At 42.3% G+C, this 15,978-nt stretch overlaps 2 protein-coding genes across 2 annotated transcripts in view; both read left to right on the forward strand.

Moving 5' to 3' along the window:
- The first annotated feature begins 4,857 nt into the window (after window positions 1-4,857).
- On the forward strand, window positions 4,858-8,436 carry si:dkey-245p14.4 (uncharacterized protein LOC563576 homolog). Its single transcript, XM_017425721.3, has 3 exons — window positions 4,858-5,072; window positions 5,178-5,356; window positions 7,681-8,436. Exons 1-3 carry the CDS (start codon window positions 4,952-4,954, stop codon window positions 7,948-7,950), a joined length of 570 nt encoding a protein of 189 aa, XP_017281210.1. The 5' UTR covers window positions 4,858-4,951; the 3' UTR covers window positions 7,951-8,436.
- Window positions 8,437-9,398: 962 nt separating this feature from the next.
- The window catches only part of smc2 (structural maintenance of chromosomes 2), a 10,931-nt gene continuing 4,351 nt past the window's right edge, over window positions 9,399-15,978 (forward strand). The window contains exons 1-16 of the mRNA XM_017425700.3: window positions 9,399-9,689; window positions 9,811-9,960; window positions 10,048-10,170; window positions 10,273-10,311; window positions 10,424-10,534; window positions 10,663-10,707; window positions 10,819-11,052; window positions 11,818-11,967; window positions 12,085-12,318; window positions 12,400-12,559; window positions 12,648-12,765; window positions 13,798-13,936; window positions 14,008-14,127; window positions 14,217-14,421; window positions 15,313-15,448; window positions 15,757-15,881. Coding sequence (XP_017281189.1) covers window positions 9,522-9,689; window positions 9,811-9,960; window positions 10,048-10,170; window positions 10,273-10,311; window positions 10,424-10,534; window positions 10,663-10,707; window positions 10,819-11,052; window positions 11,818-11,967; window positions 12,085-12,318; window positions 12,400-12,559; window positions 12,648-12,765; window positions 13,798-13,936; window positions 14,008-14,127; window positions 14,217-14,421; window positions 15,313-15,448; window positions 15,757-15,881 — 2,257 coding nt within the window. The 5' untranslated portion in view covers window positions 9,399-9,521. The remainder of the gene's footprint in view (window positions 9,690-9,810; window positions 9,961-10,047; window positions 10,171-10,272; window positions 10,312-10,423; window positions 10,535-10,662; window positions 10,708-10,818; window positions 11,053-11,817; window positions 11,968-12,084; window positions 12,319-12,399; window positions 12,560-12,647; window positions 12,766-13,797; window positions 13,937-14,007; window positions 14,128-14,216; window positions 14,422-15,312; window positions 15,449-15,756; window positions 15,882-15,978) is intronic.

Here is a 15,978-nt window from a genome sequence, read left to right on the forward strand (position 1 = left end):
ACTGATCGACTCCATGCCACGCCGCATTGCTGCAGTAATACAGGCCAAAGGAGGCCCAACTAAATACTGAGTGCTGTACATGCTCATACTTTTCATGTTCATACTTTTCAGTTGGCCAACATTTCTATAAATCCTTTGTTTTTATTGGTCTTCAATAATATTCTAATTTTCTGATATGATGAATTTGAGATTTTCATTTGTTGTCATTTGTAATCATCAAAATTAAACGAAATAAACATTTGAAATATATGAGTTTATATGTAATGTATGAATATAATATACAAGTTTCACTTTTTAAATGGAATTACTGAAATCAATCTACTTTTTCATGATATTCTAATTTTATGACCAGCACCTGTATATATTTTTATTGTTGGAATTTGGAAAGATAGTTTTGGGGCATTTTTAATACGAAACAATTGGAAAAAAAAAACATTCTCTGAAAGTGGTGATTCCATGTGTTTTTTCCAGGGGCTGTTCGATGCAGACACCAGTTACTGTCATTGAAATTTGGCCAGTTGTTCATGAGATATTTTGCTAACAAACCAACAAAGATAATTCCAGTAGGTAATGGCAAAGTTTTAAACACAGATCTGGCCCTCGGAGTACAGGTTGGGGATGACTGCCAGCTAATGACTCACCAAATCTTTAGCTACTGCCATTTTTGGGTTGGCTAAAATTGCACAGCTGTGGCAGCCATCTTGAGTCAGGTTGACACCAATAGTGAATCAGTTGTAGATGTACATCTAATGATTACTTTCTGAAAGTTTTATTAACATCTGTTTAGTGGTTTATAAGATCTTTTGCTAACAGTGCTGACAAACGCCCACAAACACACACACACATACATGGAGACGCAGACAAAAACATAATTGCTCCGCCTTCAGTAGCGGGTAATAATATTGCAACTTTAGGTAAAAGAGACACAGTAAGCATGTTGATAGCTCAGCTTTAGTTTCTACTGTCTTGCTCTTTATTTTCCTTATAAACACTAAACATATGTTTGCAGACTTTCCACGACATTATATGAATCCTGCAAACCTTACACCAGAGCACCGACTTTATGCAAACTAGATCAGTTAGAGATCAGGGTCTGTTCAGTAAGAAAACCTGGTGAAGGTAATACTTTTGTTTCTTTTTTTTGGTTGATACTTTACACCATTTTTGTTGTGTCTTTTTGGATTTGATCTTTTGTTTTAAACTCTCTCAAAAAAAGGTCATTCATATTTCTATATAAACAATTTGACGCATTACATTTTAAAAACAGATCACTTTATATATTTATATGAGCAAATATATATATATATATATATATATATATATATATATATATATATATATATATATAAATACTGACCAAGACTGGCCCTCAGCTGGGACCAAGTAGTTTGTTCTTTTGACCCCGTCTGAGTCCAACAAACCCTCATTCATGGGATCCATTTGTGACCGTGTACAGAAACATTAGCAGGAAAATTCTCAGTGAATTTTTTTTAAAAATCTGAGTTAAATTGAATTTCAGAGTATTAGAACAAGAACTCCTTTGATTCAGCGTTTGCATATTTTTACATGGACGTGATCTCTTTAGTTCTTCTATTACATTACTGCCCCCTACTGGAGAGCACTTGTAATGAAAATGATATTACACTGCACTTTTCACTAGAAGAACAACGGAAGTTCTTCTATTTTTGAATCCAAAACAGTTATAAATAAACCTTTATACGCCCTGTTGCTAACCAGATCTGGTAATTCTGTGTCATGTTAGAAGAATTCAGGTTTTTGCAAAGTGTTGTCGACTTTGTTGTTTGTCTCTTTTGTAACCTGTGCAACTACTCTTCCTTTATTTTCTGAATTCCAAGGATTCTCCCAGTTTTGTTGGTCTTTCCTGTTCTACTTTCACTCTCCACATTGTGCTGCATGTTATTTAATTAACGTTTCTTCTCTTCAACCTCTTCTCTTCACTGTACGGCTTCTTCTCTCGACAAGTTCTGGGATTTGGCCTCAGAAAAAGTTGACAGAGCTTCTGGATCTTCTTTTGAGAGCCACCTGTCATTTGCGGAGGCAGTGACTCGTTGTGTTTCCTGACACTGGTTTTCAAAGAAGGGTTCCTGAGTCCGTGGAGTGATTTCCACTTCACAGGGCAATCTGAATTTAATGTAGCACTGCCTGAGTGCCTGCAGATCACTGGCATTCTGTACAGTTTGAAGCACTGGTCCTTTGTGTACACAGAGGTCTGCAGATTCTGTGCACTTTCCCACAATATTATATACAGAAAATCCACTTGTTTTTGGTGTCTTTTAATGAGAAACATCAGATTTAAGGTGTGTGTGACCCAACAGTCTTTCACATAATCAATAAAACCCTAATCCCCTACATCCTATGTATCCTGTTTTTTGCTTTATTGATTAATAAATATAACCCTTGATCCATCCAGCCATCCATTATCTGCTGCTTGTTCCAGAGTCAGATCAGGGGGCAGCAGCTCGAGGAGGGAGACCCAGACATCTCTTCCCACAGCTACCTCTTTCAGCTCTTCCTGGAGGCGTCCCCAGGCCAGCCGAGAGACATAGTCTCCCCAGGGTGTCCAGGGTCTCCTCCCAGTTGGACATACCTGGAACCTGGGAAATGTCCAGGGGGCATCCTTACCAGATGTTCAAACCACCTCGACTGGCTCCTCTTGATGTGGACGAGCAGCAGATCTACTCCGAGTCTCTACTGGATAACTCGACTGCCTTTGTCTCAGCTACAATGCGGAGAAAATTATTTTTTAACTACCTGTATTTGTGAGCTCATTCTATCAGTCCCTACCTAAGGTTTGTGATCATAAGAGAGGGTAGGAACGTAGATGGACTAGGAAAACAGAGAGTTGCATGGTGGTGGAGGGGTGATGATTCGGGCTTGTTGTGCAGCCACAGGACCTGACCTCCTCTGTAGCCCAAAGGATTCTGGAGTCAAATGTGAGGCCGTCTGTCTGATAGCTGAAGTTTGGACCACACTGGATCATGAAACAGGACAATTATCCCAAACATAGCAGCTGATCTACAACAGAATAGGTGGAAAATTAAAAAAAAAAAAAAAAAAAAAAAATCAAGGCACTGTAATGGTGCAGTCAAAGTACAGACCTGAACCTGATTGAAGAGCTGTGGTGGAACATTAATCGAGCTGTGCACACACAAATGTCTGCAAACCTCAATGAACTGAAGCGACGTTGTAAGGAAGAGTGGGCCAGGATGCCTCCACAACCACGTGAGAGACCAATACAGTGAAAGAACAGAAAACGTCCGCTTTAGGTTACTGCTGTTAAAGGTGGCAGCAGAAGCCGTTGACTCATGGGGTGTTCTTATTTTTTCACACAGCTTTTCCATCTTGGCTTTATTTTTGTTTAATAAATAATGACATGGTGGACTCTGTCGTGTGTTTTTGCTACCAGTGAGATAAGATTTGAACAATTTTAGATCCTGGTAAAAAAAAAAAAAATCATCACAATTAAAAGAAGGTGGACTTACAGATTTTTTTCCAAAGACTGCAACAGTCAAAGTCCTTGTTATGTTTTATATCACAAACAGGCGAGTCACTGCAGCCTTTATCCTCATGCTCGACAGCACACGGACTAAAGCCACTCTCTGAAATCACACGGCTATTTTAGAGACGATAGGTAAGTACAATAAACCTCATGTGTTATTCATGGGTTTCAACACTTGTACATTTCCTTTTCTGCTTCCTGCCCATCTGCTCGTCTTTCCATCTCAGAGACAAAAAGCCTCTCAAGTGAACACCCGCAACAAGCATCGACAACAACAACAACAATAAAGCACTTAGGGGTGGGGGGAGAAAAAAAAAACTCATCTTTGTGTTCACAAATGTGACCAGTGATCCAATGGAGCCACACTCTTGCCTGCAAACAAATCAAATCAGAGCGTTGGTCTGGTTCCCGTTGGAGTGGTTTGGCCTAGAGAAAAACAACTGTTTTAGTTCTCACCCACTGAAACCTACAAAATAAAAAGTATATTTAAAGGTGTATGCCTGTACATGGGCTCAGGAAACGATCTTAGGAAGCCACGGGCACTAAAGAAGTGTAGCATCCTTTGATGAGCTTGTAAAGAAAGAAAGAGAAATAAACTTCCCCACCGCCCCCTGTATAAGTGCTTCGCCCCACTTGTATCTCTTCTCAGTGATTGAATTACTACAGGGTAATGGAAACCATGTAGAGTGCTGTGGGACATCCTTTTCCCACACAACAACCACTTAATCACAGACAAACAATGGGCACTGAGCCACAGTATATATCACTGTCTATATGTAAGTAAGAGGAGGAGACAGAGAGACTCCAGAAGTACAGACGCTGTCCATGTGTGCTGGAAGGGGGGTGGGCGCGAAACATGCAGCCACGAGAAATCGTCCAAATGTATGCCTTTTGTGTGTGTGTGTGTGTGTTTTTACTGAAAAGGATCCAAACTCTAGAGTGAGATGCATTTACCGGATACTTTCATAATGGTTCTTGGTTGAGGCAATAAAAGTATGAACTGATGAAGGGATTGGCCTTTTATTAGCCCTCTTTGTCCCCTCCCCGCCCCTGCCAGCCCGCCCCGCCCCAGCCCTGCTGATCTGCAAGCATTAACTCAATCAAAGATGGTTCATCAAAGCCCCTATCACCACAGAGTGGACCGTGCGCGCGTGTGTGTGTGCGCGTAGAGTAAGAGCTCAGTTCACACACACACAACCCACCAACAACCACAGATTTTCTCACCATCTGATAAGAGGAAACATCACCACCTCCCTCCCTCCCCACCGCTGCCAGAATCCAGGCTTCTCCAGACACCATCAATAACTTCTTCTTTTTTTTTTTTTTTTTCCACATCTCATCTCTTCCTTGGACCTCCTCACCTGCTGTCCCCTCTCTCTTGCTGTCCCTCTCCTTCAGTTTGGTGGAGCTTTAAATCCTCTCCGTCCCGTGATGTCTTCTCTTTTGAGAGAGGAAATGCAGAGGGTTCTATTCCGACCTGCAAAGCACAGACTGGTGGAGTTTATTGAGATCGAGGAAGCATCACCTGGGAGGCACTTTCTCTGTGTCTCAGGTAATCAGCTCCACGCCGATTGAAATGAGCTCCTGTCTTCTGTTTTACAGCATTTCTATTCTGTTGTTTTTTTCTATTTTCTTTCTTTCTTTTTTTTTTTTGCAGTTGGACCAAAAAAAGTGGTGCAGTTAAGCATAGTGCAATGCCAGGTGTTTGTCATGTCCCATAAGTCTGGGTCCAAGAGGTCGCACACCAAACGCTCCAACATCCAGGACTGCTACAAGAGGACAGAGATCTGGTCCCTGCAAGACTTGGCCCTTGTTGACGGACGAGACCCTGATGTGGTAATTAACCAAATCGGATTTTAAATGCTTCAGTACTTTTTTTTTTTTTAATTTTGTACTGTTCATTTAGTCAACAAATTTAGAATATGTTTATGTTAAATCCACACAAACTACAAGGTAATATATTGTTATTATGTGGAATCTCGGCCAACCATCTTTGATGCCTTCATAAAAAAACACGACGATAAAAGAGCAACAACACAGATGTATACATAGTTTTCCTTCCGTAAAGATCAGCTTCAATACTTTATTAGTGCGAAACGATAGCTAACTGATGTGCATCTGGAGCCATACTTTGAAGCTACAAAATAAATATATATATATATTTTAAAGAAAAAAAAGGTTCTGGTCTTGTAGCATCCGGTCTGTTTTTACAGTATATTTCTTGTACAGGCAGATAGAAAATCTTGACTTTAATGCAGTTGTTTAGATGTTTTGAAGTTTTATGAAATAGTTAAGAACTTAAACAATTCCAATCTAAAACAAACCCCACAAAAAACAAAAACAACTGGCCAAGCCATTAACTTGTCACAATTTCAACAATATATCTCCAAATCGAGGTGGTCCAAAGAGCTACAGTAGGTGAAATATATTACTCTGTCCCCTCCTGATTTTGTGAGTTTGCCCATTTACAATGAAGTGATCAGTCTAATATTTTTGGTGGTTTCATTTTAATGTAAAAAGATAGAATATATACTAAAATGTATGAAAGACTAAATTACTTAAATGTTAAAAATTGATTTGCAAAAACATTTGATCCCCAACAACCCAGCCAGACACCTGCCTCCTGCTGAGCAATCAATCGTCGATTACACTCCTGATCTCAGCTTATCTGTATGAAGCACACTTATCCATAGCATCACCTTTTTCCATTCCAACCTCTCCGCCACCATGGGCAGACCACAGAGCTGTCAAAGGACATCAGGGACAAGACAGTAGATCTGCTTGAAGAGAATTAGACAACTGTTGGTATGATTATTCAGAAACTGCAGAAATTTGAAATGATCATCAATCCCTCTCGGTCTGGAGCTTCATGCAGTATCCTACGGTGAGGGAACTGAGGTGAGAAATCAGCCCGCAGCTACACGGGAGGAGCTCGTCAACAATCTGAAAGACAGCTGGGACCACAGTCACCAAGAGCACCATTGAGGATGTATTAAACTGTGATGGATTGAAATCTCGCAGCACCCACATGCTCCCCCTGCTCACGAAGTCATCCGTACAGGTCCGTCCTAAGTTTGCCGGTGAACATCTAAATGATTCAAAGAAAGCCTGGGAGAAAGTGCTGTGGTTAGATAAGACCAAAGTCGAGTTCGCTGGCATCAACCGGACCTGCGTTTTATGGAGGAAGAGAAATCCAGACCATCTCCACAGTCGAGCACGGAGGTAAAAACATTATGGTTTAGGGTTGTTTTTCTGCTAAGGGTACATGACGATTTCACCGCATTGTGGGGCCAGTGGACAGGGCCATGTACAGTAAAAATCTTGCACACGAACCTCCCTCCCTCAACCAGAACACGGAAGATGGGTTGTGGCTGGGTCTTCCAAAAAACAACAAGGGAGTGGCTAAAGAAACACATTAATGTCATGGAGTGGCCTAGCCAGCCTCCAGACCTCCATCTTATAGAAAATCGGTGGAGGGAGCTGAAGCTTCAAGTTGTCAAGCAGCTGCCAAGAAACCTAGAGGATTTAGAGAGTTTCTGTAAAGAGGAGTGGGCCAAGATGCCTCCTGAGGTGTGTGCAAACCTGGTGACCAACTACAAGAAACCTTTTACTGCTGTGCTGCCAATGCTGGTTTCCCACCAGGTACTAAGTCAGGTTTCGCTTGGGGCTCAAATACTTATTTCACTCACAGACACGCAGATCATGTGCGTTTTCTTTTATGTGATGCGTATTTTCTGGATTTTTAGTTGGTATTGTCACACTCTAAATTAAATTACCCACCCCAAATTCGAGACTGTTTATTTTTATGAAGTGGGCAATTGTACAAAATCAGCAGGGCTTCAAAAAATATATTTTAATCCACTGTATCTACAACAAAATATAAAATGTACATCACCTTTTCACAGAAATCCACATACCCTCTGTTGCTTTGCTTTAAGTCTGGCATCTCATCTGTCTTGTCATGTTGGAACTAGAAATTATACATCTTATTTTAGTAGATTTTATAAATTGGGCAAAGTTGGCCAGTGTATCTCTTTTTTGTGCCTCCTGTTTTCTAGAACTTCACCTCCATCATCCACCCTGCAATGATTATGCTACATTTTTTTAAATACAGACTTTAACGCCCCCCCCCCTCTCTCTCTCTCTCTCTCTTGCCCCAGGATGACCCCTGTTTTCTGCTGCACTTTGAAAAGGTGCGCTCAGTGACGGCCGTCAGCTGCTCGGCCAAATACACCATGGTGCGTGCCCTGGTTGCCCTCAGCGACCGGTTCTGTCATCGCTCCCTGAATCTGCAGAACTTTGACCACGCTTACATCAAACCGACCACCTACTACTCCAACAGAGGAGACTGTATAGTTCTCTCACAGATCTGCTTCTACGCCTTCAATTTGATCTGCCTGTCCTTGTGTCCTGTGCCCATGGAAGTTTAACAGCATCATTATTGTGTGTATGTGTGTGTATGTTTGTGTGTGTATCATTTCAAGAGCTGTAGCTAATGTACTGTATATAATCTGGGTCGATAGCAGGTGTGGATTTGGCTTCAGTGCGACTTTAATAAAGCATTATTGATTTTTTTGCATTAATATTCTAAGTGTATGTTCATAGCTAATACAAGTTTCAAACAGGTTGGCATTTGGTAACTGTGTTTTTTTTTTTAACTTTTAATTACTTCCTATTGTGTGTGCAATTATAAAGTTTTTTTAAAAAAAGACTTCAGTTAAGTGCAGAAAACCCATTACATCTGAAAATTGCTCATTTTCTTTCATGGTAAACAAAGAATTCCATGCTATTAATTTAGCATCGCTACATGTTTACATTCCTAGGGGGTGCCAAAGAAAAATTGTCATTTAAAAATATTCTGAATGTGTTTATTTGATCGATTCAGTATATTTTAGTTCATGCGAACCCAGGACAAAACTAAATAAAGGATTTGTTGTCACCTGACATGCTTTTGTACTTCATGCACAAATGAAAAGGTTTCATTATTTTGGAGGCAATGGGACATATGAGTAGCTTTAATTAATATAAGTAATCTGCATTTTTAAGTTAAGCAATTACACTACAGCAATTTGTTTTTCAAAAGCACCAACGAAGGATTGGATTTCTGGATTCAGCTTTCACAATCAAAACTCTTTGGGTCTTGTTAGAGTTGATCTTTTTTTCATTTATTTCTAGATTCAACATGGAAAAAATAATAATACAGGCGGTGACACAAAGTATCTCACACGCAGACAGTATGAGTCACATATATTACTATTTTACAAAACCTTTTTTTTTCAGCATTTACATTACCGAGCAAAGGTTTTAAACCACGCCTGATTCTTTATAAATGACTTCACAGAAAAGGAGCAAGATTTTCTTGTCTTCTTTCAAAAAACAGTGTAAACAATAGTGGGCAAAGTAGCCAATATTCAAAAATAAGACTTTGAAAAACTTCTAGTAAACCTGAATGAATACCAATGTAGAAAACTTTAAATGTTTACAAAAAAGTCTGGCTCACTGGAAGCAAATTATAAGAAAATTAGGGATGACTTTTACATGTCTGTACACCTGAAGCTACTTTAGTTTTTCTTCTTCTTCGGATTTCTTTGACGGTTGTTTAGTTAGCCAACTTTAGCCTACAGGCGGCGCACCGCTCAAAGTTCTTAGTAGTCTTAAAATATGCCTGATGAAATTAAATATATATCACCCTAAATGTTTAATATTAAACATGCCTGATGTTTTATCTTTAAAAGAAAAATAACTTTACATAACTGATTTATATCAAATTATGTTTCTATCAACATCTCGTTAAGGGACTTATTTTTTTGTACCGCTTTGTCTCCGGCTTAGAAGTGGAAGGCACCGCCTGCCTCTTCAGGCCCTTGTGCCGCCAAAATTCAAGTCTCAGTTGTCGGTTGTAAACACTGGGCTGCAAGTCGTCCGGTCACGCATTTGACTTTAAGGTTCCGCCGCTCGTACCGATCTTGCCTCCGGGATTCTCGGAGAGAGGGCAGAAAAGATGCACATCAAGTCTATTATCATCGAAGGGTTCAAGTCGTACGCGCAGAGGACGGAGATCAATGGCTTCGACCCGCTTTTTAATGCCATCACGGGACTGAACGGCAGCGGCAAGTCCAATATTCTGGACTCCATATGCTTCCTTTTAGGCATTTCTAACCTCACACACGTAAGGATGTTACTTGAAGCTGTTCTGTCTTCATATTTCTCGTGTTTTGAAGTTCTAAAGATCGTAGCTGTGCACTGAGCTAAATAAAACGGTTCCTTTTGTTTTTCGTTTCACGTTACAGGTGCGAGCCTCCAACCTTCAGGATCTGGTGTATAAAAATGGACAGGGTGGCATCACCAAGGCCACCGTGTCCATCACTTTCGACAATTCAAACAAAAGCCAGAGTCCACTGGGCTTTGAAACCCACGATGAGATCACTGTCACCAGACAGGTAAGAACAAAACCACAAGACTTTGAGGACACTTTAGGGCCATAGGATGTCTTCGTTTGGGTCAGTCCTCCAGTTTCTCCCTCCCAGGTGGTGATAGGTGGCAGGAACAAGTACCTCATCAATGGAGTCAACGGCACCAACACCAGGGTGCAGGACTTGTTCTGCTCTGTTGGACTCAATGTCAACAACCCACATTTCCTCATCATGCAGGTCAGCCTCTCATCTGACATCTTTTGGCTTTTATCCCTAAACAAGTCAACATTTTAATATTAAACAAGTTGGTTTTGATTTTACCTTTTCACTTCTTTTTAGGGACGAATCACCAAGGTTCTAAATATGAAACCACCGGAGGTGAAAGCACACACACACACACACACACACACACACAATAACTTCTGTCTTACTGAGTCATACTGTGTTTAATGTTTTGGATTTTTATTAACGATCAACTCCTTTCCTCCAGATCCTTGCCATGATTGAGGAGGCAGCAGGCACCAGGATGTACGAATGTAAGAAGATCAGTGCACAGAAGACGATTGAGAAGAAGGAGGCCAAGCTGAAGGAGATTCAGACTGTATGACATCCACACTTCGCTTTATTTCTCTCTTTTGTTTATGTATATGTATATTTATGTTTTTTGTTGTTGTTGTTTGTTTTTTGTTTTTTTTGCAGCAAACTAAATGTTGTATTTCATTTATCTAGATTCTGAATGAAGAAATTACTCCAACTATGCAAAAACTGCAAGAGGTAAACTGACTTTAACGTTTGAGCTCACTTTGCCTAGCAGAGGTTTCTTTGAGCAAGTACTTATAACAAAAGTAATAATAAATTGCCTTTTAATCTTCCTCTGTCGCTCAGGAACGATCGTCGTATTTGGAGTACCAGAAGCTGATGCGCGAGATCCAGCACTTGTCGAGGCTTTACGTGGCCTGGCTGTTCGTGTGCGCCGAGGAGACCAAGCTGAAGTCAGCCGAGAATCTGAAGGTGATGCGGGACAACATCGCCAAGATGCAGGCCGGCATGATCGAGAACGAGAGCAAAATCCGGGAGCTCTCAGACCAGATTCAGGAGCTGGAGAAGAAAAGAGACCAGGTAGCTGAGAAGAAGGAAAAGAGAGGATAACATTTATTTTAACCTTCAGCGCTGAACGTTTCGTGTGGAGTAAATGAGCCCTGGTTGTTCTGAATGTTCTCTTTAGCCACTTGAAAATGGCACGGATGCCTGCAGAGAAAATATTTTTGCCCGCGTGTGTTTGTTTGTCTGTACCGTTAGCAGAATAGCTCATGAATCACTGAACGAGTTTTAATGAAACTTTCAGGAAGTAATCACTGGATGTACGCCTACAACTGATTAACTTTAGGAGTCAACCCAATTCAAGATGGCCACCACAGAAAAGCAATCTTAGCCCAGAGTAAAATGGCTATAACTCAACCAGCTTTGCAGATACTGAGATCAAATTTGGTGTGGTAGTAGCTGACAGTGATTCACAACACATACTGCAAGTGCAACCAGATCATGCAAGACCACGTAGGATATCTTATAAAGTTATTTTCAAGCTTTGGCCAAAACGGCTAGAACTCATTTCTCAACACAAGTGTATCTTATTCTAAAATTCTGGCCTAAAAAGGTGGTGGGCGATATGCATTACTTCAAACAATTTTTAAAGTAATGCTTTATTCATTTAGTTATATTTTTGATGACCCTCCTTGTCTTTAAAATAGATTCATAAGACAAATGTTTGTAGGCTGAGCTTCATGTTTTGCTGTGTTTGTACAGTGAACAGAGACTACAGTACAGGGAGAAAAATCGAGCTGTATTACTTACAGCTTTTTATGTTGATCTGGTTTTCATTTCAAGGAGGTGAATGGAGTACTAAAGTCCTTGGAGGACACTCTAGCTGAAGTGCAGCGTGTGGATGCCAAAGCTCAGAGTGCACTGGACTTAAAAAAACAGAATCTCAAAGACGAAACCAAGAAGAGGAAGGAGCTCGTGAAGACGATGGAGGAGGTAACTGACTGACAAACGCTGCTTGATATGTGGTTAAAACCTCAGTTAAATTAAATCATATAATCAGGGCAAAGCTGCTCGGTTCCAGATCAGAGCGTTCTGTGCTTTAATCCTCAGGATAAGAAAATGCTGGTGGTGAAGGAGAAGGAGGTTTCTAAGTTGGCTGAGCAGCTGCAGGCTGTCCAGGAGGAAGGACAGAAGGACAGCGCTGCGTTCGAGGCGGCCGAGCAGCACTTCAAAGCCGTGTCCGCAGGCCTTTCCACCAACGAGGACGGCGAGGAGGCCACGCTCGCCGGCCAGATGATGGCCTGCAAGAACGACATGAGCAAGGCAGACACCGAGGCCAAGCAGGTGAGCGTTTACCTTTTAAAATATATATGTGGTTGTTTAATCATCAGTTTGTAACAAAATGTCTGCCTTCTGTCTGTCCAGGCTCAAATGACTTTAAAACACGCCGAGGCTGAGTTGAAGTCCAAACAGGCCGAGGTGAAAAAGATGGACAGCGGCTACAAAAAGGACCAGGACGCCCTGCAGGCCATCAGAAACAAGAGAGAAAAACTGCAGTCTGAGCTGGCTAAACTCAACTACGAAGGTATGAGTTGTATTACGTGCAAAATTGCCTTTTTATTCTTTTTCCCCTCTCAGTGACATTTGTCATGGCTGCTGGTTTCTCTTCGCAGACGGCAAGGAGGAAGGTCTGCTGGAGAAAAGGAGGCAGCTCTCCCGGGAGGTCGCCCAGCTCAAGGAGACCTACGAGCGTCTCATGTCGCGCTTCCCCAACCTGCGCTTCGACTACAAGTAAGGTCGCTTCACATCGAACTGACGGCGCCGTAAACGTGTTCGGGTTGGGTTTGGATTATCCTCCTGCCGCTTAGGAACTGCTGATCAGGCAAATATTAATGTGATTTTAATTACGTATTCATAGGAGCGAGTATTTAAATGCTAAACGGTGTTGCCTTCACGGTGACAGTCAGTGCGTCTGTTTTCCTCGTAACAGAAGATAAACAAGACCCAGCCAGGTTTTTGAGAATTCTTAAATGCTATTTCTAATTAAAGGCCTGGCATTTCTAGAAGCAATGGATATCGCCCGCCACCTCTCATGTCAGAGTTTTAAACTGAGATAATCTTATGGCGAGACGGGACAACGTTACAGCTCTTTTGGTCACACCTGCTAAACGACGTTACGCGTAATCTCATGCAATATTACAATCTCGCCACCTTGCTTGTCGACGTTTCAAACAAAGACGTAGTGCGACCTGTTAGCGCTCACGGTACGTGTTGCGAATGCTTCTCAGCTGCTACCACACCAAAATTCAGCTCGATATCTACAATTCCAGCTAAGTTACGGATATTTCTGTGTTGCCTAAAATTGATTCACCGCGGCAGCCTTCTTCAGTGGGGTCGACTCCAAACGTTACTCAGCTGTAGATGGGATTACTCTGTTCGAGTTTCATCCACATGTGTCCCGTGGTTCGTGAGATGTTTCGCTAACATGGCAGACAAACACACACTCACAGACTCGGGCAGAAACATCACCTGAAGGCGAAAGGACAACAAGATCACTGCAGTCTGGCCTTTTTAATCCAATCCATCAGGTTTTTTTTTTTTTTGTTCTACATGATGTTTTTGACAGAAGTGGCTGCATGTTGAACAGATATTTGTGTTTTTGCTTTTCCAAAATAGTGATAAGATTGTTCAGATTGAGCTGGGACAGTTCTTTGCTTGGTAACTGAGCTTAAACTCCCATCACAGACGGCTCTGTGGTTAGACTGAGCCACCGGCGCGGAGTGTTAATCCGCGTTCGTTTCATTTGTGCCCGCGGCGTTCCAGGGATCCCGAGCGAGGGTGGGACCACAGCAAGGTGAAGGGGCTGCTCGCTAACCTGATCACGGTCAGCGACGTCACGTACGCCACGGCTCTGGAGGTCGTCGCCGGCGGGCGGCTCTACAACATCGTCGTCGACACAGAGGTAGGCGTGTTTCCGCATCTTCTCTGAGCGTCGGGACCGTGGAAACCTGAGGCACTGCCTTCGTCTCTCAGGTGACGGGTAAGAAGCTGCTGGAGAAGGGCGAGCTGCAGCGACGGTACACCATCATTCCCCTGAACAAGATCTCTGCCAAGACGCTCAACGACAGAGTGGTCAACGCTGCGAAGAGTTTGGTGAGTTTTTAATCTGTGTAATTCCGTGGAGGAAACTGGGCTGGGTGTCATCGTATATTTTCCCCCCCTGTTTCGTTTATCCACGTCAGGTGGGGGAGAATAACGCTCACACAGCTCTGTCTCTGGTCGGCTACGAGTCGGACCTGCGGAAAGCCATGGAGTACGTGTTCGGCTCCACTCTGGTTTGCGACACCCTGGACAACGCCAAAAAGGTGGCTTTTGATAAGCAGGTGATGACCAAGACCGTCACTCTGGGAGGGGACATCTTCGACCCGCAGGGAACTCTGAGCGGAGGTGAGAAGGAGAACATGTGAACTCGGGCGTATTTTAGGATGATTTTGAACGTTATATTTGCATTACCGTATTTTCTGGACTATAAGGCGCTTTTAAAAGCCTTCGACTTTCTCAAAAAACGACAGTGCGCCTTATAATCCAGAGCGCCTTGTATATGTAAGAAGTCGTAATGTTTTAGTACGACTTTGGTAAACTACAAAGCTGCACCGCTCGCAGCATTAAGGCTCAGTTATAGTCGCCTTATAGTCTGGTGTGCCTTATATATGACAAAAGTTTGAAAATGGACCATTCATTGACAGTGTGCCCTATAGTGCGGAAAATAAGATAAGTTTCTTTTCTTACCTGCATCTAGTGAAATGAAATCAATAAGCGCTGCAGGACATTAGAAGCCATTGGATAGAGCTTGAACATACCTTTAACTTGATACCAAGATCATCCTGATGGGACAAAAGCTACAGGAGTTATGAGGGTTATGGTATTTTTAAGGTTTAAAACGAGCCCATCTAGCTCATAAAATCACTTGAAAGTTACACTGAATCTAGAAAAGATCATAAAGAACAACTTACTGAGTGAATAAACAACCTTTTTACTTCCCTTTAGGGTTTTTGGTGGATTTTATCTCTGATCAGATGCTTCTTTTGGTTCTGCGGTGCTCTCCTCAGTTAGAAATGGAAGGAAAAGCTTCTGAACTAAGACATGATTTTATCTTCATTTGTAAAACAAAACAAAGAAAAACATGTACTGTTTTATGCATTTGCTGTTGATTGCATAAAAAAATTGGCATTTAGGAAAGCTTGTGCAGTTCATGCGTTCGCCGTCGCTGGCGTTGAGAATGTTCAAACGTGGCATTAAACCCTGTCTGAGAGAAGCTCTTTGTTTTTTCCCGTCCAGGCGCCCGCTCCCAGTCTGCATCGATTCTGTCCAGCCTGCAGGAGGTGAAGGACGTCCAGGACAATCTGAACGATAAGGAGGCCCAGCTGCAGGACCTAGAAAAACAACTGGTCGGCCTTAAGGGCACCGCCGAGAAGTAGGAAAATGGCTGCACAAGTAGAAACGATTCGTCTGTTTAAATGTGAAATATATGTCAAGATCCTCCTCTGGAGGTCATTTTACCTTTTTTATTAAGTCCTAATGTGCAGCCTGAATACATGATTAGATGTAATAGTTAGAAATAAGTAAAATTTAAAGCCCAAAAGTGAAGGTTGACTTGTTTACCTTATCCATGAAACTGTCAGTTTCCCGCCTTCTCTCTCTCTCTCTCGTCAGCAGAAACCTTCTTCGCCTCACTTGTTTCTGTCTCATCGTCCCCTGTCCGTCTCCTCCCTGTCGCTGCAGGTACCGCCAGCTGAAGCAGCAGCATGAGCTGAAGGTGGAGGAGGAGCAGATCCTGCAGGCCAAGGTGCAGCAGAGCTCCTTCCACCAGCAGCAGGAGGAGCTGGAGAGGCTTCGCAAAGCCATCGGTTAGAGAAGGCACAAGCCGCTCGCATCTGGGAGGGTTAGGGTTTGGGTTAGGGGTAGGGTTTAGGGTTTAGGGTTTAGGGTTAGGGGTGGGGTTAG

This window comes from Kryptolebias marmoratus, linkage group LG3 (genome assembly GCF_001649575.2).
Source record: "Kryptolebias marmoratus isolate JLee-2015 linkage group LG3, ASM164957v2, whole genome shotgun sequence".
Taxonomy (NCBI): domain Eukaryota; kingdom Metazoa; phylum Chordata; class Actinopteri; order Cyprinodontiformes; family Rivulidae; genus Kryptolebias; species Kryptolebias marmoratus.

Bases quoted from the DNA above. Each gene is read 5' to 3' on its own strand.
- si:dkey-245p14.4 (XM_017425721.3), top strand. From the start codon at position 4,952: ATGTCTTCTCTTTTGAGAGAGGAAATGCAGAGGGTTCTATTCCGACCT. The intron at 5,073-5,177 runs GTAATCAGCTCC...TTTTTTTTGCAG, and splicing joins GCACTTTCTCTGTGTCTCAG to TTGGACCAAAAAAAGTGGTG. The intron at 5,357-7,680 runs GTAATTAACCAA...CTCTTGCCCCAG, and splicing joins ACGGACGAGACCCTGATGTG to GATGACCCCTGTTTTCTGCT.